The following is a 22822-nucleotide window of genomic DNA, read 5'->3' on the forward strand; positions in this document are numbered from 1 at the left end:
ATCATCAAGTTCTGAAGTAGGGAAGTCTGACAAAATACACTGAACCTTTTTACTTTCAAAAGAGTTGGCACCAAAAAACACTACTTTAACAGGAATAAAAGCAAATGCTAGGTTTACTTCTATTTCAAAGGCACACACATATGTATGTATATGTGTATGAATGGATATGTAATAACATGTAGATATCATACTTCCCTCAACAAAGAAAATCCTGCATAAAATGCTTTAAGAATTCTAAAACCCCACACTGCATTTTATCCAAAAGAACTCTACTAATTAGAAATTAAGAAATAAAACAACTCAATCCTCTCTAATTCATTGATACTTTTTTTCCCCTACAGAAACCAATCCTTTTGCAGGAATCTCCATTTGATTTCTTCAGAACTGTACCATTACTCAGACATCTCGTTCCCGCTTAGATCATTCATAATCTTCTATTAACTCCTGCTAATTTTTACTCCAATACCTTTCTCTAAAAGAACTGGTGTATCACAGGTGCCACCAGGACACAGAGACCTTTTTAAAATGGCAAGCGTTAATTATCTGCAATTTCACCTTCTAGGACTTAAAATACAGGTGACCCAGACCGGAAACGATAAAATGACAAACAAAAGTGGGCCAGAGAAACAGAAAACCAGTGGAAACTCATCGATACAACTGAAGGAAGAATAAAAAAAAAAAAGAAAAAGAGAGATACGAGCAAATTAGGAAGAGAAAGCAAAGAGTTGGCTGCGTGCGAAAGGTCCCTTCGGAACACTGGACTTCCCAGGCTGGATGATTCTCCCCTCCCTCCCCTCAGTTTCCATACCCCCCCCCCCCCGCCCCAAACACATCAATTACACACACCACCCATTTTGGGAACCAGCCCTAGCAGTGAGGGTGATCACTGCAAATGCTATCAAAAGGACCACACGATTTCAGCTCCACTGCAGTAGGAGTTCAATCCTGAACCCCCAAGAGACCGAGAGATGGATTTCGAACATTTCTTTTGTTCCATGGCTCCCTCGGGGCCTCTTATCTCTCCCACCAGGCGATCTCCCCCCAGACCAACAAACAAGCCTCGAGGTCCAGTAGGGAGGGCCACCTCCCGGTGGTCTTCCCAGTCACCATACAAACTATGCAAAGCACCTACCCCCTATTCGCAAAATCCCTTTCAAGCCGCTCGGCTCCGCGGTTCTCCCTCCCCGAGTACAGAGTCCTACTCCTTTGTCTCTCTGCCCCATTGTACCCAGGGCGAATACAGGCGGGGTAATTCCCGGACCTGCAGGAATTCAATGGGGATCCTTCTTCTCCCCTCTACTCACCCGCGGTCCAGCACAGGAGCGCAACGCACAAGAGGAGCTTCATGGCGAGGGGACTGCCCTGGCTCTGCGCTCCAGCCCCGGCCCCAGACACAGACTGTCTTCACTCCGGTCCGCACTCTCCCGCCGGTCCGGCTCCCAGCCTGGCTCAGCAACACCTCGGTGCCGCTGTCCTCTCCCTCTCCCAGCCCGCACCAGGGCGAGCAGGTGAAGCTGGCGTCACTTCCGCTCCGAGCCTAGGCTTTAACTCCGCGCCTATGCCCGAGGGTTCAAGGTCCGACCGGGGTCCGATCCTTTCTCACGCTTCCGCCGCGAGCCCCACGCCGACGCCCCGAGACCACCTTCTTGGGGTTGGATGATGATGATGGTCCTGGAGTGAAAGGCTACACGTGCCCGCCGGGAGCGAGGGGGAGAAGGCACCAATACCCCGAGGGTGGGTTTGCAGGAAAAAACAGAGCCTCATCTGCATTAGCCACCGCCCATACTCAGTAGTCTTTTATTTTAAATTGGCCAACCCACAATTAAATTTTTTAAAAAAGGTGTAGCTCACTCAAGACCCCCACCCCTTTTGCTGAGAGAGCTACATTCCCAGAGCAAAGTCTGGACGCTATTCCCTGGAGATAGGATAAATTTTTCTGACTGGTGTAACGCACAAACGCATTTACACTTCATTTTATTTGACCCCCCGGCCTTAAAGAGAACCCTAAAGAATGGACAAGTGTAATTAAAAGGAGAGCCAGGCTCTCGTCGTATCCCCTGGGAAAAGGAAGAAATCGCCTTAAATTTCAGCCAAAGAGTGGAAAGAGAAATAATCGTCTTAACTCTAAACAGAGTTGACATCCAAGACCTCAACTAAGTATATTAAACATAACAGGTTGTATATATTATTTATGTGTATATTAAAAGGATGCAGTTGGAGGAGAGGATAGGCAGATTTCTCTTAAAGGCAAAATTATATATATGTATATATGTACATATTATATACATAGATATAGATATATACTAAGTACTATATAAACCCTCTAAGAGTGGTTTAAAAGTTTTGGATAACTGTTTAATTTTCAAAACTGCTGGAGCTGCCCCCCGTTAATTTGGGGTGGGCCTCTTCCACAGTTTCCTTTTGGTCTGGCTTGCCGGAAAGCTGCCAGTATTCAGTTATAATGAAATTAAAATAGTGTGCAGTAAACTTTTAGGGGCAGGGACCATAGGTGCAGTGGAAAGGATGCTGGATTTGGAATCAGGAAGACATAGGTTCAAAAGTTGGCTCAGCAATTTACTACCTCCATACTCTAGCCAAGTCCCAATTTCTTTGCAATTGTTTCCTCCTCACACAAGTATAGTATATATACTAAATATATATACTAAGGTCCCTTCCAGCTCTAAGTTTATGGTCCTTATGTGGCCCACAGGGTCTTTCTTACTGTAAGTCCCCAGTTAGTCAATCCAAGTTCTAAATATTTGGGCTTGGGGAGGTTGGGAAATTTTGCAAACTATAATTAACAACCCTCTCCCCACCCCCCCAACAAGGTTTTACTTTTTCCGATCAGCCCTAACAACGCATTTTAATTAAATAAAGTAATAATATAACATCCTTCCCATAAAAATTGAGCTTCCACGATTACATGCACACTCAGGAAGAAGAGTGGATATCCGTAGCAATTACACATGTGGATGATGCATCCACACTTGCAAACGTAGCCAAGGTGTCTCTATTTACCAGGATGTACACATTTCTTTTTCCCTTCCCCTGCCCCCACTACCATTAGACATAAATAGGTGTGTGTATGTATAAAGTTATGTAAATTTTTTTCTTTTTCCTTTTTTTTTCTTCTCTTCCCCCTCCCCTTCCCCCAGAATGCATACATAGAAATGGGATGATATGTATTAGAGGGGCAATTCATACCTCTGACACTGCAAAGCTGTCAGTGTCTTCTACAAAAGACATCACACTGCCATTGTACAGACCTGCTCCCCAGAAGGCTTTGTTCTCTGAAAAACATTTTTTTAACATGCCAGCTGGTCATCAGCTGTATTTTCAGGGTCATCTGAAGCAAGGTCCACTATGAAAACTGGTTACAGCTTTTTCACCATCTAAAAGCCAGCTGCACCATTCTCTGAGAGAATGCTGTGATTGATTAATGAGCCTCACTTCAACAGCTTCCTCCGACAACCTGCCTTTTCTGCTTCCTTCTGCTTCAACTGTAGTTCTGAGATAAAATGTTCAGACCACCTAAACTCTGTACTACATCAGGTAGAGGTGCTGTGATTAGTGATCCTTTCCTAAGAGAAAATTCAGCTAGTAAGTCACACAAAATAAATTTATTAAGTTTTATCAAGCAAGGCACTTTTACTAAGTACTGAGTATACAAAGAAAAGCAAAAACACCTTTCCTGTCCTCAAGGAGCACACATTCTAATGGGAAAGAGAACATACAAGTAAGTAAATATAAATATATATGGAAAATAATCTCAGAAGGAAGTCATTTGGAATTGGGAGGGGACAGTGAGTGGGTAAGAGAGGGACCAAGAAAGATAACACTTTAGAAAATGGTATTTAAAAAAATGTTTTTAATTTATGGAATAAAACAAGCTTTTCTCTAATGTAGTATAATAGGAAAGATGACAACTTGCTATTCCTCTTAAATATATAATAATCATGTTATTTTCTTTTTCCTTTTTTCTTCCCCCCAGGTGGCTACTGTTAGACACAAACAGGTATATATGAGTGTGTGTATGTATATGTGTATATATAATACATACATACATACATACATGTATAGAAATAAAATAAAGTTATTGTGTAAATTTCTTTTTTCTTTCCCCCTTTTTTTTTCCCTACCCCACCCCACTCTAGAGATGGCTGCTATTAGGCACACATACACATGTAAGCATACATACATATATATATATACATACATACATATATAATTGTTTTATACATACTTCTATTTTCCAATTCTTGAAGATGGGATTTAAGTTGAGTTGTGAAGGAAGCCAAGTAGTTGTGGTGAAGGAGAGCCTTCCAAGAAAAGAAAAGCAGCCAGGGAAAAGGCACAGAAAGGAAATGGAGGGTTATGTGTGAGAAACAGCAAGCAGGCCAATGTACCTGGTCTGTTAAGTACATGGAAGGGGGAAAGGTGTAGTGAGACTGGAAAGGTAGGAACACACTAGGTTGTGAAGGGGTTTAAAAGCCCAATAGAGGATTTAATATTTGATTCTGGAGGTAATAGGGAGGCATTGCAGTTTATTGAATGGAGGTGCTGCAGGTTGGGGTGCTGGCTGTAAGGGTACAGGGCAAGCCTTCTTTCAGTCAAGGTAGAAGGTTTATTTTGAGGCCAATAGAGCAGGCTAGATTCGTAATGAATCTTTCCTTAGACGGGGGTGAGAGTGATACTTAGATAAAAAAAAGACAGTGAGAGGATCTGGATGGGATTAAGGAATAGTAAATAGCCCCTAGATGTGACAGTGAAAGGAGTATTACTAATTTTAAGACTCTATTTTTATTTGTTTGACTTTTTTTTCATTATTTTCTTGAATTATTCCTATTTTTTTTTCTTAATTTTTCCTCACTCTCTCTTATTTGATTTTAAAGGCCCTTTTAAAGTTCTGCCAAGAACTCTTTTTTGGGCTTGTGAACATTTGACATTTCTAATTTTTTTTTGGAGGGAGGAAGGCAGGGCAATTAGGGTTTAGTGACTTGCCCAAGGTCACACAGCTAGTAAGTGTATCAAGTGTCTGAGGCTGGATTTGAACTCAGGTCCTCCTCACTCCAGGGCTGGTGCTCTACTCACTGCACCACCTAGCTGCCCCAACATTTGACATTTCTAATTGAAAAAAGAGTGGCTTTTTAGCTCTACTATCTTGCTCTAAATATGTACCCAGGTCTTCTCTGTCCCTATAGTAGCTACCTTTGGTTGGGTTTTTCTCACTTGCTTACTTATTTTATTTTGTTTTTTTAGCAGCTATTATCATAATCAAGTTCTAGGCCCAGATGTGGAGAATGATGCCCCAAGCCTCAAGTCCTTCTTATTGTTATTTTCTGAGCTCTCCTGGAGCCCACTCCTCTCCACCCCTAAGCGTGTTAGGGCCCCCAGGCACAATGTCCTGCAAATGTTCTTGCTCCCTGTGGCCCTCCTGGGACTGCAAACTACAGCTGTCTTTTCTGCCCTAGAACTGAAACAGGAGACTCTGCTCTCCTGCAAGTGCCCACAGCCTGCAGGGTCCCTGCTGCTCTGCTACTGCACTCATCAGGTGTGTGCTAGCTTCTTCTCTCCTGCAGCCACAGCCCAGGAACAGGTCAGGTCAGCACAGCTGTACTTGACATCCTTCAACAGTGGAAAACTCTTCAATCTTCTCCTACTCAGGAGTGTAATCTCCATAGAAGTGAAAGTTCCTGAGGCTGAGGCTGAGGCTGTCTCCGTAGGCAGCTGCCCCCAGGACTTACTGTTTGTTGATTCTGCTGAGTTGCCCTGGAGGTGTTTGCACTTCACTCAGGCCAAAACTCTGCCCCTGGAGGAGGTCAAGTTTTTCCTGAGGTCCTCTCAAGTTGTCTTAGGAGGACAACTGTTCTACCCTAACTTCTGTTTATTTCTGCTTCTCTCCGTTAACTCTGAGGCAATATTCTGTCTTTTTTTGTGGAATAAATTTGGAAAGCCTAAAGTTTTCTGATCTACTCCACCATCTTCCCAGAGTCCTCTCTTAGATTCTGATTTTTAATCTCTTTCTGTTTTATGGGTGAGTTCATCCAAAATGATAATTGCTATTTGTATAATTTGTATATAATAATTACTATTTGTATACTTACTATTCACTTTCAAAATTATAATTACTATTTGTGTATTTCCCTCCATACTATTTTTCTTTATTATTGTCCTCAGTCTCTCTTTTTACCCTATTCCTCCTCAGAATCTTGTTTCCTTCTAACCAGTACCTCCCTAATTCACACCCTTTTAAAGAGTCCTTTCTTTATCCTCCCTCCTTACCCTTCTATTCCTTATTCTATTTACCTCCAGTCCCTCTCTTATCCTCTCCCCCCACCCTACTAAATCTTAATCTATACACCCTTCTAAAAGTCTCTCCCTTATCCTGACCCCTCATCCTCTTATTTCTTTATAAATGTAGAAGACTTTTATACCCTTTTAGATGTATATGTTGTTCCCTCTTTACCCTAGATATGATGAGAGTAAGGTTTCAGCACTGCCAGTCATCCACCCGCACCTGCTTACTCTGGTTCAGTCCTTCCTTTCATGCCTCATTTGTATGAGATAATTACTCCCTTTTGCCTTTCCCTACCCAGTTTTGGTTTTTAGAATCACCCCATCAAACTCAGCTCATCTCCAACCTTTCTTCCAAATTACCCAAGTAATAATGATAAGTCTTAAAAATACTGATAACGTTTTCACATATAAGAAGTAAACAGTTTGATGTTATTGAGTTCTTTATAATTGGTCTTTAATGTTTACCTTATATTTCTCCTGGATCTTATGTGTCAAATTTTCCTTTGAGTCCTGGTCTTTTTGTCACAGATACCTGAAATTCTTTCAGTCTGTTAAATGTCCATTTTTTTTTTTTTGGTTCAGGATTATACTCAACTTTGCTGGGTAAATTTTTTTTTGCTTTGCCTCAACCCCAGCTTTTTTGCTCTTAGAAATATAATGTGCCAAGACCTGTGTTCTTTTAGGGTGGAAGCTGCTAAGTCTCGTGTACTGTCGATTGTAGCTTCTTGATTATGTTGCACTGGAGATGTTGCAATATGTATCAGTGAAAGACATAGCAATGAAATCACGAAAACTACCAGTGATAATGTTCATAAATAGGTTGACTACAATAAATGTAAAAAAATCAGAAAATTTTGCTTGAAATCAGTTCATACATTAATAAAATACATTAATCAATTATTTTCTTTTGAAACCTCAAATGGAATACTAGAGCTGGAGCTATTGGCTTTTTGGATTCAGGCTAACAGGGAGCCACATCAACAACCTGAGAAGGCTCCATTAGAAAATCAAGTTTGGAGGATAATCTCAATAGGAGGCTCAACTGAACTACCCTGACCTGAACAAAAGGGTCTTAGGAAAATTTAACCTATCCTACTTGGCAAGGTCCTAGAAAATAATGCTCTATAAAAGCTACCAAAAAGCTGCACTTCTCTCTCTGGGGGGAATATACCTTTCCATTAACTTTAAACAGGTAGGGAAATGGATTTCTCTCCTCTCTCCTCCCTACCAACAACTCTAGGGGTGGTGGTATGGTCTACTGACCATCAGAATATGTATTTGCCTAGGTGAGCCTGAGACTGGACCTCAAATTCCTGTCTGCCTTTTCTGCTTTGTATTTCCTTTCCTGAACTCAGTTCACAAATGGTAATCCTGAGAAATGAATTTTTAAAAAAATTTTAATTTAATTTTTTCTCAATTACATGTAAAAACAATTTTAAGATTACTTTTTAAGATGTTTGAGTTCCAAATTTTCTCCCTTTCCTCTCCCCCTCTTTGAGAAGGCAAGCAATTTGTTATGGACTATATATGTGCAGTCATGCAAAACATATTTCTATATTAACCATGTTGCATGAGAAAACAGACAAAAAACCCCCAATAAAATAAAGTTAATATAGGACTAGAAAAAATAATAACAAAATTCATCTGGAAGAACAAAAGGTCTACAACATCAAGGGAATTAATGAAAAGAAATGCAGGGGAAGTTGGCCTAACCATACTAGATCTTACATTGAATTATAAAGCAGCAATCATCAAAACTATTTGGTACTGGCTAAGAAATAGAGTGGTGGCTCAGTGGAAAAGGTTAGGTATACAAGACACAGTAGTCAGTGACTATAGTAATTTACTGTTTGATAAACCCAAAGACTCCAGCTTCTGGAATAAGAACTCACTATTTAACAAAAACTGTTGGGAAAACTGCAAAATAGTATGGCAGAAATTAAGCATAGACCAATATCTTACACAATATACCAAGTCAGATGTCAAAATGGGTAGATGATTTAGACATAAAGACTGATACTACAAGCAAACTGGGAGAGCAAGGAATAGTTCATCTGTCAGATTTATGGAGAAGGAAAGAATTTATGAGCAAACAAAAGATAGAAAAAATTATGAAATGCAAAATGGATAATTTCGATTACATTAAATTGAAAAGTTTTTGCACAAACAAAGCTAATGCAATGAAGAATCAGAAAGCTGAGAAAGAAATTTTACAACCAGTGTCTCTGATAAAGGTCTCATTTCTAAAATATATAGAGAACTGAGCCAAATTTATAAGAACAGAAGTCATTCCCCAATTGATAAATGGCCAAAGGATATGAACAGATATGAGGCAGTTTTTAGGTAAAGAAATAAAAGTTTCCTGTAGTCATGTGAAAAAACTCTCTAAATCACTGCTGGTTAGAGAAATGCAAATCAAAACAACTCTGAAGTGCCACATCGCAGCTATCAGATTGGCTAACATGACAAAATAGAAAAATTATAAATGCTTGAGAAGACGTGGGAAAATTGGAACACTAATGCATTGTTGGTGGAGTTGTGAACTGATCCATTCATTCTGGAGAGCAATTTGGAACTGTGCCCAAAGGGCTATAAAACTGTGCATACCTTTTGGCCCAGCAATATCATTTCTAGGTCTGTATCCCGAAGAGATAATAAAAATGGGAAAAGGACCCACATGTACAACAATATTTATAGTAGCTTTTTTTGTGGTGGCCAAGAATTGGAAATTGAGGAGCTAACCATCTACTGGGGAATATCTGAACAAGTTGTGGTATATGAATGTGATGGCATATTATTGTTCCATAAGAAATGATGAGCAGGTGGACCTCAGGAAAACCTGGAAAGACTTACATGAACTGATGCTGAGTGAAGTGAGCAGAACCAGGAGAACATTGTACACAATAACAGCCACATTATGTGATGACTGACTTTCATAGAGCTGGCTCTTCTCAGCAATGCAAGGATCTAAGAAAACTCCAAAAGACTCATGATGGAAAATGCTATCCACATCCAGAGAAAGAACTATGGAGTCTGAAGGCAGATTGAAGCATACTATTTGCTCTCTTTTTGCCGTTGTTTTGTTTGTTCTTTCTCATGGTTCCTCCCATTCGTCTTAATTATTCTTTACAACATGACTAATGTGAAAATATGTTTAATATGAATGTATATGTATAGCCTATATCAGATTGCACACTGTCTTGGGGAGGGGAGAAGGGATTGAGAGGGAGAAAATGTAGACCTCAAAATCTTATGGAAGTGAATGTTGAAAACTAAAATTAAATAAATAAAATTTGAAAAATAAAGTTAAAAACCCAAAACAAAACACCCTTTGCTCTGTATTCAGCCTTATCATTTATTTCTCTGGAGATAGATAGCATTTTTTCATCATAAGTCCTTAAGAATTGTCTTGGATCATCATATTGATCAGAATAGCTAAGTCGTTCACAGTTGATCATCATATAATACTGCTATTACTGTATATAATGTTATCCTGGTTCTGTTCACTTTACATCAGTTCATAAAAGTCATCCCAGGTTTTTCTGAAAGCATCCTGTTTGTCATTTTTTATAGCACAATAGTATTTTAGCACGATGATATATACCACAACTTGTTCAGCCCTTCCCCACTTGATGGGCATCCCCTCAATTTCCAATTCTTTGGAACTACTAAAGAGCTATAAATATTTTTGTTCAGATAGGTTCTTCCCATCCTCCTTTTCTTTGCTCTCTGGGATACAAACCTAGTAGTGGTATTGTTGGATCAAAGGGGATGCACAGTTTTATAGCTCTTTGGGCATAGTTCCAAATTGCTCTCCAGAATTTTGCATTAATGTCCCAATTTTCCGACATCCCTTCCAATATTTATTATTCTGTCATATTAGTCAATTTGATAGGTATGAGGTGGTACCTCAGAGTTGTTTTAATTTGCATTTCTTTAATCAACAGTGATTTAGAGCATTTTTTTTTTGTATGACTATAGGTAGCTTTGATTTCTTCTTCTGAAAACTACCTGTTTTTATCCTCTGACCATTTTCAAATTGGGGAATGACTTATGTGCTTATAAATTTGACTCAGTTCTCTATACAATTGAGAAATGAGACCTTCATCAGAGAAACTTGCTGTAAAAATTTCCCCCAATTTCCTGCTTTCCTTCTAATCTTCATTGCATTGATTTTGTTTATGCAAAACCTTTTAAATTTCATGTAATCAAAATTATCCATTTTACATCTAGTAATGCTCTTTGTCTCTTGGTCATTAATTCTCTCCTTCTCCATGTATCTGACAGGTAAAATTAAATGAATGTTTATATCCCTGATGATAACCTCCTGAATTCAAGAGGTCAGGAGTTCCTTAGTCAGTGTAGGTCGTCCCGTAGGAGGTGCTTCTTGCAATTACATTGCTTTCCTAAGGAGAAAGTACACTGCCACTGGGAGAAACTGCCAGGAAGATGCTGTTGCTGACAGGACTAATAAATCTTCAGCCATGCCCTAGCTTGCCAGGAAATCTGAGTTTGTGAGTTGTACAGACAATGTAGGTCAGAGATGAAAGTAAAGTATCTTTTCAGCAGTCCAACAAACTGCTTTTACCCTAAGGCATAGTTGAATAGGTGATAGATTATTGTTTCATGGTTTTTTTTTTAAGTATTTGTTAAAGAACAAGTCTTTCATATTTGTGTTTGTGGTAGAGAAGGCTTAATTCCAAATAATTACTTTGTAGAGTGAATACTGTTTTTAGAAGGAATGCTATTAATCTAATTTAGGAAAACCCTAGACTTGAGCCATATGTTTGTTGTGGAGATTTTCCCTGGAACTCCTGGGTGCTGGTATATTCAACCAGCATAGGTGTTCATTGTGGCAGGGGAAGGGAACGCTGGAATTGTGTGTGGCATATAAAAGAACTGAAGTCATTATCAATTTAGCACGAGGTGGCTCCCTTCATCTTGCATATGTCTCTCCCTGGAGAAGCACCTACCCCTAGGTTCAAGACATTCTACCGATACCTTTATTTTTACTACCCAGCAGAAGGACATGATTCAAAGCAAAATAATTGAATAAAGTTGTACAGTAGGAAAAAAACCATAATAAAACATTTTCTCACAAACATGGGGTACACACAGATGTATATATTAATATTGGGAGAAGTGGACAGAACTAGGGAACACAAATGTAGAGAACATGTCTTCCTAGTATCATTATATATGTGTATATATGCATATTTACATATATAGGTGTACATGCATACATGTATGTGTGTATGTGTGTGCATGTATGTATGTATGAAGGGGCCCACAAACAGGGCAATTCTTTCTTCCAAAAAAGAATGGGAAGAAAGGGCAGTATCAAAGAAATGTATGATTAAGAAAAAAAAAAAGATGGATTGGTCCAATTGTAAAGGGAAGAACTTGTATCCTCTTCCGCTGGTCTGGTCTCCTTGTGATGACAGGACAAAGCAAAGAAGGTAGTCAGCACATTAGGTGAATCCCTAGTGGTGAACTTATGGAAGAACATGGAAAAACACTGCGTAGGATGGACAGGCATGGATGAATTGTGAGCTGCATCATCATATGAAACATTCACATCAATGAGTTTATGGATCTCCTTGAATATTTGAGTGATACAAGGCATTTTACCTTTAGGAAATGAAGATTTATTTTTGTGCTCCTTATTGATATATTCACAGGGGAGCTAGATGGTGCATTGGATAGAGTGCCAGATCTAAAGTCAGGAGGATTCAACTTTCTGAGTCCAAATCTGGCTTCAGACACTTACTAGCTTAATGACCCTGGGCAAGTCATTTAGCCTGGTTTGTCTTAGTTCCTGTATTGGCAATTAAGTTGGGACTTTTTTACTGTTTTAGAATGCTAAATTAATTAAATGTCTTTGAATGAGCCTTACTAGGTACAAAGTCCCAGGCCCAAACCCCAATCTACTAGATGCTAAGCTGATGTGGGCATGAAGCTCTCAGGACCCTAAGGGGAGTCACTAAGACCAGAGCCAATAGTAGGCGCCTAAATTCTGGGTGCTCAGATGACATTTGATGACGTCCAAAGACTGTATAAAGAGAGAGAACAGGGCTATTTGCTTGGGGTTCTCACTCTTGGAGGAGTGTTGATGTGGAGACTTTGGGCAGCTGAAGTTAAGAGCCCTCCAGCTTGTGAACCCAGATGTTGATGTGTTCTTGTCAACTATGAATTGTATTTGGTCTGTTTATAATGTATCTTTGTAATTTGTTCGTATTGGCTCTGAAGTTCAGGGTGCTGGCTTTTTCCCCTGAACTAAGTGAATGAGACATATATACATACACACACACACACACACATATATACATATACACACATAAATATATATATATGTATGTGTATATATATATATATATATATATACACTTATATATCTATATCTATATCTATCTATCTATATATATATTTGTATGTATGGTGGATTGAAATAAGATTGTTAACCCCCTAACGTTACTTTCCTTAGTAAAGCAGATCAAAAGATCCCGTGCTGGCAGCATTCTTGTTGTTGGGTTTGTGTTAGTCTTTCACCCCCTGCAACAGCTGCTAGCCAAATTGTTGCCATCGTTCCTCATCTGTAAAATGAGCTGGAAAAGGAAATGGCAAACTACTCCAGTAGTCTTTGCCAAGAAAACCTCAAAAGGGGTCACAAAGTCAGACACAACTGAATCACAACAGCACTGATATTTCAGCTCTTTCTTCAAAATCTTGATTAAAAAAAAAAAAGCTGATCTGTGGTTTAAAAAAAAATAAGATTGGGAGCCTGTCAAATAAATGTCAGTCAATCAAGTATAAATTTCTTCAAAAGAGCAGTTGTAGGGAGAGGGGCTTGCTTCTAACAGACAACCACAATAAAGAGAGAAAATCAGGTAAGGTGAATAACAAACATTGATCTTAACTCCTTAGTCTACCTTTTGCTCTGCCTCAAATTTATTTGCAGTTAAGTCAGGGTGTAAGATCATTGAAATCCTGTTAGTTACTCATAAGAGATGTTCTTATTTCTTCCCAGTTATAAGAATTAGGAAAGGAAAAAACTTTATTTTAACCCAAGGAGTACTGCTTGAATTGTGCTAGTTGGAGTGTAGTGTCTTGGACTAAAGAGCTGTTTGTTTGCACTTATTAGGGAGGGGCTTTATAATTTCTTTTTTGTTGTTTTGGACAGGGGAGGCAAGGCAATCAGGGTTAAGTGACTTGCCCAAGTTCATATAGCTAGTAAGTGTCAAGTGTCTGGTTCATATTTGAACTCAGGTCCTCCTGACTCCAGGGCCAGTGCTCTATTCACTGCACCACCTAGCTGCCCCTCGGGAGGGGTTATAGCAATTTTATTTAGACCTAGCAGACTGAAATTAAAATAATGATTGCATCTCCTTCCTTAGTTGAGCTCACCTGAAGAACAATAATTTCTTCTCTAGCTCTCAATTTTGATTTCTCTGTAAATCTTTGTTTCAAGTGTTTCTTGTAATCAGTTAATTGATTCTGCAATTTTTTTTTGTTTTATAGGAAAGTTCAATCAATCAACATATATTAAATGCCTCCTATGTGCCAGACATTGTACTAAGTGATGGGGATACAAAGAAGCAAAAGACAGCCCCTGCTCTCACAGAGTTTATAATCTAATGGAGCTCATCCTTTTCACATTCATGGTTATGATTACTAATTGTATTTCTGTCCATCACATACCCTTACTTTTTTCCTTTTCCCTTTTCAGAGAAGAAAAAGGCAGTGAAAGGGAAGAATTGTAACCAACATTAGTGCTCTGTAATTAAAATCATCTGGTTCTACTTCAGTGCCTTTCTTCTATCAAGTTCTTACATTTTCTTTCTTATAATCCTCCATTTATACTTTACCCCTTAAAAGTAAAATTTTTAAAAATTTTGTGACTATTAGTTCTGTTGTTTTACCTTCCCTCTTAAAACATGTTCTCCCTTAACCTGTCCCAATATTTCCTTGTTGAGTTTAATGTATCATCACGTCAAACTCTTTGTGTGTGTGCATGCTAATGTATATGTATGATATGTGTTTATGTGTGTGTGTGCATGTTCAGCAGTCCATTGTCTGGTTCAGATGAAAGTGAGGCTCATGTAATGTCTACTCCACTCCTTGCTCTGTTTTAATATACTCTTTTTCTTAGGCATCCTAATTATGAGAAATAGTAAATTCTCTACCCTACATACATTTCCCCTCATTTCTTCCATTATATTCTGTCTTCCTTTCCTTTTCTTTCCTCTCTTAAAATCATCAAAACTACTGTCACTTAATTCCTCTTCTTGAACCAAATCTTATGAGAGTAAAGCTCATATACTACTCTTTTCCCTCCCTTCTTTCTCTCTACTATAATATGTTTTTGTGCCTCTTGTCACTTAATTCCATTTTGGGATGCAAACAACAAATTATGTCAGCTGGGATAGGGGGGTGGGGAGAGAGGATTCATCCTTGGCACATTCGGGGCTTCCTACATGCTCTGGGTCCAGTGTTTCTGGAAAATATGGCAACTTAAAACGACAAGCTCAGGGGACCTCTTAACCTTCCTCAACAATATCTTATTTGGACAGAGTTGTTTTGCACAGTGGCTCTCCTACTGGACTGTGTACTCCTTGAGAGCAATGACTAGGGTATTTTGTTTCATCTTGCTTTCGTTTCCGTTTCTTTTTGCCTTTGTTGTATCTCCTTTGCTTAGAATGATGCCTAGTGTGTAGGAGGTATTTAATACATATCCATTTACTTGAGTCAAAATCTTTGATTCTGCAAGTAGTTCTTAGTTGTTAACCTTTATTTTTGCCTTTTAAAAATATCATTTCTTAAGATTTTTTTTCTCTGTTATGTAAGGTGCAGTATAGTTTTGTGTGATTCCTAGGTTTTTGGGTAGTTTCTGGATACCTGAAGTATTTTTTTATTTCACTTGGAAGCACTGGGATTTGCCTAGGACTTCCTTAGAATTTTCACTCTGATTCTAATATAAGTTCTCATTCATGATTTTTTGTAATATGGTATCTAAATGTTGTTGTTTTGTTATGGGGGTCATGGTTTTCAGGGAGTCTAGTGATTCTTAAATCGTCTCTCTTTGATATGTTTTCTAGGTCAGGTTTTTTTTTTTTAAATAATAGATATCTATTTTTTCCCTATTTATTAATCTCCTGATTTTTTCCCAATATTTCTTGTCTCTTGAAATGATTGATTTTTATTTGGTTCATTCTAATTTTCAGTGACTCAACTACTTGGGTAAGATATAAATTATTGCTCTCAGTTATTTGTACTCCTACTTTTTTTCCTTCAGACCTCTTATTTCAATTTTTATGTCTTGCTTCATTTCTTCCAGTTACTCTTATAGTCTCTCTGAGGTCCTGCTTATATTTTTGTGGAGCTACAGTTTTTTGGGTTTCCCTGCTTGGTAATCCTTGACCCATAATATTCTTTTTAAAATATATTTTAGTTTGTTTCATTAAACATTTCCCAATTCCATGGAAAAAATTTTTAACATTCATTTTTTAAAATTTTGGGCGCCAAATTCTTCCTTCTTGTCCCCTTGAAAAGGCAAGTAATATGATGTCAATTATTCATGCAAAGTCATGCAAAATGTATTTCCATATTAGCCATGTTGCAAAACAACAACAACACATATACACAGATAAAACAAGAAAAATAAAGGCCCATAGTATTTCTTTACAGTTTTTGAGGTCTTTTGTTGTTTATTCATAGTTAAGGTACAGCTCAAGGGTGGTATGAGGCTCATAAAGAAAACTATTAACTATTATATCCATGACAAAAGTAACAAAAATCATATGACTATATCAATAGATGCAGAAAAAGCTTTTGACAAAATACAACACTCATTCCTATTTAAAAACTCTTGAAAGCATAGGTAGAAATGGATTTTTTTTTTGCTTGATTATACATATTTATTTAATATATTTAGTTTTCAGCATTGATTTTCACAAAAGTTTGAATTACAAATTTTTTCCCCATTTCTACGCCCCCCCCCCACTCCAAGATGGCATATATTCTGGTTGCTCCACTCCCCAGTCAGCCCTCCTATCTGTCACCCCACTCCCCTCCCATCCCCCTTTCCCTTCTTCTCTTGTAGGGCATGATAAATTTCTATGCCCCATTGCCTGTGTATCTTATTTCCTAGTTGCATGAAAAAACTTTTTGTTGTTGCTGTTGTTTTTGAATATCTGTTTTTAAAACTTTGAGTTCCCAATTCTCCCCCCTCTTCCCTCCCCACCCACCCTCCCTCAGAAGGCAAGCAATTCAACATAGGCCACATGCATTATGTAAAACCCTTCCACAATACTCATGTTGTGAAAGATTAACTGTGTTTTGCTCCTCCCTAACCTATCCCCCTTTAGTGAATTTTCTCTCTTGACCTTGTCCCTTTTCGAAAATGTTTGTTTTTGATTACCTCCTCTCCCTGTCTGCCCTCCCTTCTATCATCCCCCCTTTTTTATTTTCTTCCTCCTTCTTTCCTGTGGGGTAAGATACCCAAATGAGTGTGGGTGGTATTCCCTCCTCAGGTCAAATCCAATGAGAGCAAGATTTACTCATTCCCCCTCACCTGCCCCCTCTTCCCTTCCTACGGAACCACTTTTTCTTGCCACTTTTATGCGAGATAATTTACCGCATTCTATCTCTCCCTTTCTCCCTCTCTCAAAATATTCCTTTCTTATCCCTTAAATTGATTTTATTTTTTTAGATATCATCCCTTCATATTCAACTCACCCTGTGCCCTTTGTGTGTGTATATATATGTACATATATACATATATATACCTACATATATACGTACATAGACACACACATGTATATATATGTATAGACATATACATATATGCATATTCCTTTCAGCTACTATGATATTGAGGTCTCATGAATCATACACATCATCTTTCTATGTAGGAATGTAAACAAAACAGTTCAACCTTAGTAAGTCCCTTATGGTTTCTCTTTCTTGCCTACCTTTTCATGCTTCTCTCGATTCTTGTGTTTGAAAGTCAAATTTTCTATTCATCTCTGGTCTTTTCCCTGAGAAAGCTTGAAAGTCCTCTATTTTATTGAAAATCCATATTTTGCCTTGGAGCATGATACTCAGTTTTGCTGGGTAGGTGATTCTTGGTTTTAATCCTAGCTCCATTGACCTCTGGAGTATCATATTCCAAGCCTTTTGGTCCCTTAATGTGGAAGCTGCCAGATCCTGTGTTATCCTGATTGTTTTTCCACAGTATTCAAATTGTTTCTTTCTGGCTGCTTGCAGTATTTTCTCCTTGATCTGGGAGTTCTGGAATTTGGCAACAATGTTCCTAGGAGTTTTTTTGGGGGGATCTATTTGAGGAGGCGATCCGGTGGATTCTTTCAATTTCTATTTTACCCTCTGGCTCTAGAATATCAGGGCAGTTCTCCTTGATAATTTCTTGAAAGAGGATATCTAGGCTCTTTTTTTGATCATGGCTTTCAGGTAGCCCAATAATTTTTAAATTATCTCTCCTGAATCTATTTTCCAGGTCAGTGGTTTTTCCAATGAGATATTTGACATTGTCTTCCATTTTTTCATTCCTTTGTTTCTGTTTTATAATATCTTGATTTCTCATAAAGTCACTAGCTTCCACTTGCTCCAATCTAATTTTTAAGGTAGTATTTTCTTCAGTGGTCTTTTGGACCTCCTTTTCCATTTGGCTAATTCTGCCTTTCAAGGCATTCTTCTCCTCATTGGCTTTTTGGAGCTCTTTTGCCATTTGAGTTAGTCTATTTTTTAAAGTGTTGTTTTCTTCAATATTTTTTTCAGTATTTCTTTGGGTCTCCTTCAGCAAGTCATTGACTTGTTTTTCATGGTTTTCTTGCATCATTCTCATTTCTCATCCCAATTTTTCCTCTACTTCTCTAACTTGCTTTTCCAACTCCTTTTTGAGCTCTTCCATGGCCTGAGACCAGTTCATGTTTTTCTTGGAGGCTTTTGGTGTAGGCTTTTGGACTTTGTTGACTTCTTCAGGGCATATGTTTTGGTCTTCTTTGTCACCAAAGAAAGATTCCAAAGTCTGAGACTGAATATGGGTGTGTTTTCGCTGCCTGGCCATGTTCCCAGCCAACTTAGTTGACCCTTGAGTTTTTCTTCGGGTATGACTGCTTGTAGAGCAAAGAGTACTTTGTTCCAAGCTTGAGGGGATGAGCTGTTGATTTCAGAGCTATTTCTATAAAGCCAGCTCTGCCACACCAGCACTCCTCCTTCCTCAAGAACCACCAACCTGAACCTAATGCAAATCTTCAGCAGGCTCTTCACTCCTGCTCTGATCCACCACTTAATTCCTCCCACCAGGTAGGCCTGGGGCCAGAAGTAACTGCAGTTGTAGTTCTGTAGCTGCGCCTCCCCCGCAGGCCCTGGTGCAGTGGCTGAACTGAAAACTCTGTCCCCTGCAGCTTTTCCTACTAACCTTCTCTGTTGTCTTTGGTGTTTGTGGGTTGAGAAGTCTGGTAACTGCCACAGCTCACTGATTCAGGGTGCTAGGGCCTGTCCTGCCCAGCTCCTGGTCTGGTTGGTTCTGCTGCCTCCCATGCTGAGCTCTGCTCTCCTCCACTCCGTGCATGATAGACCTCAAGCAGTGACCATCCAGGCTGTCCTGGGCTGGATCCCTGCTTCCCTCTGCTATTTTGTGGGTTCTGCCGGACTTTTCTTTAAAATGATAAGAAACAGCTACTGAACAACATCAGCAAGCATTATTTTTAATGGGGATAAGCTAGAGATCTTCCTAATAAGATCAGGAGTGAAACAAGGATGCCCATTGTCACCAATATTATTTAATATTGTATTAGAGATGCTAGCAATGTTGGTAATAAGAGAAGAAAAAGAAATTGAAGGAATCAGAATGGGCAATGAGGTAATGAAACTCTCTTTTTCAGATAATATGATGATATACTTTGAAAATCCTAAATATTCAACTAAAAAGTTAGTTGAAACAATAATTTTAGCAAAGTAGCAGGATATTAAATAAACCTGCATAAATCATCATTTCTGTATATCACTATGTAATCATCATATATCATCAGCCCTGCAACCCTGCAAGAAGAGATAGTAAGAGATCCCCATTTAAAATAACCAAAGACAGCATAAAATTCCTTGAAGAATACTGGCCAAGACAAATGCAGGGAACTACATGAACACAATTTTAAAACACTATTTAAAAAATTAATTAATTAATTAATTTTTAGTTTTCAACATTCACTTCCATAAGGTTTTAAGTTTTAAGTTTTTTTCCCTTTCCCTCTCTTCCCCCCTCTCCAAGACGGCATATAGTCTGATATAGGCTCTACTTATACATTCATATTAAACATATTTTCACATTAGTCATGATATAAAGAAGAATCAGAACTAAAGGGTGGAACCATGAGAAAGAAGAAAGAAAAGAAAACAACAAAAGAAGAGGAGAGCAAATAGTATGTTTCCATCTGCATTCAGACTCTAAAGTTCATTTTCTGGATGTGGATAGTATTTTCTATCATGAGTCTTTTGGAGCTGTCCTAGAACCTTGTATTGTTGAGAAGAGCTAAGTCCATCAAAGTCAGTCATTGCACAATGTGGCTGTTACTGTAAGCAATGATAAAACACTTCTAATACGAATAAAGTCAGTTTTAAATAATTGGAGAAATGTTAATTGTTCATGGGTGGGCAGAGCCAACATAATAAAAATGACAATTTTAATCTAAACTAATCTACTTATTTAATGTCATCCTAATTAAATTACCAAAAAATTATTTTGAGCTAGAAAAAATAATAACAAAATTCATTTGGAAGAACAAAAGATTAAAAATATCAAAGGAATTAATGAAGAAATATATGAAGAAGGAGGTTTAGCAGTATCATATCTTAAATTGTATTATAAGGTGGTAATTATCAAAACTATCTGGTACTGGCTAAGAAATAGAAAGATGGATCACTGGAACAGAGTAAATATGCAATATGCAGCAATAAATCATTATAGTAACCTTGTGTTTGACAAATGCTTTTGGGATAAAAATTTACTATTTGGCAAAAATTTTTGGGAAAGCTAGAAAGCAATTTGGCAGAGTATAGATCATTATCTGACACCTTTTACCAAAAATATGGTCAAAATGGGTACATAATGTAGATATAAAGGGAGATATAAAAAAATCAGAAGAACATGGAACACATTACCTATTAGACTTGTGGACAGGAGAGTTAATGAATAAACAAGAGCTAGAGAGCACTGTGAGATGTAAAATGGATGATTTTGATTACGATAAATTACGAAGATTTTGCACAAATAAAACTGATGTAGCCAAGATTAGGAGGCAAGCAAAAAATTAGGGAAAAAATTTATAGACAGTTTCTTAGATAAAGGTCTCATATCTCAAATATATAAAGGATGTTGTCAAATTTATAAGAATATGTGTGTGGTAAACTAAAAATAAATAAAAAATAAATTAAAAAAAAAAATTTATAAGAATATGAGTCACTCCCCAATTGACAAATGGCTAAAGGCAGTTTTTTGATGAAGAAATCAAAACTATATATAGTCATATGAAAAATGCTCTAAATCATTGTTGACTAGAGAAATACAAATTAAAACACCTTTGCAGTAGCATCTCATACCAATCAGGTTGGCTGGATGATAAAAAGGGAAAATGGCAAATGTTAGAGAGGATGCGGAAAAATTGGGAGACTAATACACTGTTCGTGGAACTGTGAAGTGATCCAACCATTTTGGAGGGCAATCTAGAATTATGCCCAAAGACTTATAAAACTATGTATACCTTTTGACCTACTGATACCACTATCAGGTCTGTTCTCCAGGGTTATCAGGGGGAAAAGAAAAGAATTTACATGTTCTAAAATATTTATAGCAGCTCTATTTGTGATGGCAAGGAACTAGAAATTGAGAGGATACCTGTCAGTTGGGGAATAGCTAAACAAGTTATGGTATATTATTTTGATGGGATACTACCATATGGTAAGAAATAATGAGCAGGTTGGTTTTAGAAAAACATGGAAAGTCTTGCATGAAAAAATGAGGAGTGCAAGTATTTATAAGTACTCAGATCAACTACAAAGGCCCTATGAAGGAAGATGCTATCTTTCTCCAGAGAAATAGAAATATGCATAGTATGGTTTTACATATATATGTATACACACACACACACACACACACACACACACGCAAACATTTTTCTGCTTGAAAGAGGAATTTCCAAACTGACAGATTACCCTTATGTCCTCAAAGACTTTTCTCTTCCATTAAGGATATTTTTGAAGGAACATTTAAAGGAATGTTGTAATATGCAAAAGTGTGTGTGTGTGTGTGTGTGTGTGTGTGTGTGTGTGAGAGAGAGAGAGAGAGAGAGAGAGAGAGAGAGTGAAATGGTGGCCTTCTCTTGTGTGGGGTGGGGAGGGAGACAGTTTGGAACTTTAAAATGTAACAAAAATATATATTAAATTTTTACACAAGGGTGTGGTGAGGCTCTGAGATAATATATGTAAATACATTGTACAACTTAATATAATATAAAACTTAATAATGCTATAATAAATGCCAGTTATTATTAGCCTCTAGTCACTAACTCTCTAGTTTGGTGATGACAGACTTAAAAATTAAAAAGAAAAGAAGATGCCTATTGTAGAATGAATATTTTTAAAATTACAGCTTTTTTTTTTTCATATTACAAACATTTGTAGGGTGCTCCTACTTTGTGAAAGGTCTCTTTTAACAAGGTAAAACATTTAAGTAAAACTAATAGGACAGTTGGCAACTAGGTAGCGCAGTGGACCTATAGTCAAAAAGACTCACCTTCCTGAGTTCAAATCTGACCTCAGACACCTAATACAGTGTGACACTGGGCAAGTCACTTAACCCTGTTTACCTCAGTTTCCTTATCCGTAAAATGAGTTGGAGAAGGAAATGGCAAACACTCCAGTATCTCTGCCAAGAAAACCCAAATGTGATGATGAAGAGTTGGAAACAACTGAAAAAAAGTACAGTTATGTCCTCTTAAAAGTGCACTCAGCATTTCCCATCTGTTTCATCCTCAACTCTCTATTAAAAAAGAAAGCTAACAGAAATTCATTTTCTCTTTTTCCAACCCTCACTCTACAGGAAAAGAAAAGAAAAACAAATATTTGCAACAATTTTTTTTAGTCAAACAAAAAAAAATCAAATAGCTAGCTTGCAAAAGAATTATTCTTAGTTCAAATAGTCATTTTCCATAATTTTGTTATTTTGTAAACTTACTGAAGCAAAGTTTACACACATTTTTGGAGATAAGATTGTTTGCTATCTCATATTTATTGTAAAGAATCAGTTAATCATTATGGTTTGTTTAGCATTAGGAAAAGGTCAATTAAGTGACTGAAACCACTCATAAGGAAATAAAACTTATCTTGAAAGACAATCTCTATAGAGACCAATTTATAAATGCCTACACTGTATTTTTAAGTAAAGGCAATTTCCCTTAAATCCTTGGGTTTCTTTTACTATTCTCTCAACTGACCTTTTATGGACTAATTAATA

General features: G+C 37.7%; 1 protein-coding gene across 1 annotated transcript in view; it reads right to left on the reverse strand.

The window, feature by feature from the left end:
* The window catches only part of CXADR (CXADR Ig-like cell adhesion molecule), a 42448-nt gene extending 40510 nt beyond the window's left edge, over positions 1–1938 (reverse strand). Inside the window, exon 1 of the mRNA XM_036745274.1 lies at positions 1305–1938. Coding sequence (XP_036601169.1) covers positions 1305–1347 — 43 coding nt within the window. The 5' untranslated portion in view covers positions 1348–1938. The remainder of the gene's footprint in view (positions 1–1304) is intronic.
* Between the last annotated feature and the right edge of the window lie 20884 nt (positions 1939–22822).

This window comes from Trichosurus vulpecula, chromosome 2, assembly GCF_011100635.1.
Source record: "Trichosurus vulpecula isolate mTriVul1 chromosome 2, mTriVul1.pri, whole genome shotgun sequence".
Classification (NCBI taxonomy): Eukaryota; Metazoa; Chordata; class Mammalia; order Diprotodontia; family Phalangeridae; genus Trichosurus; species Trichosurus vulpecula.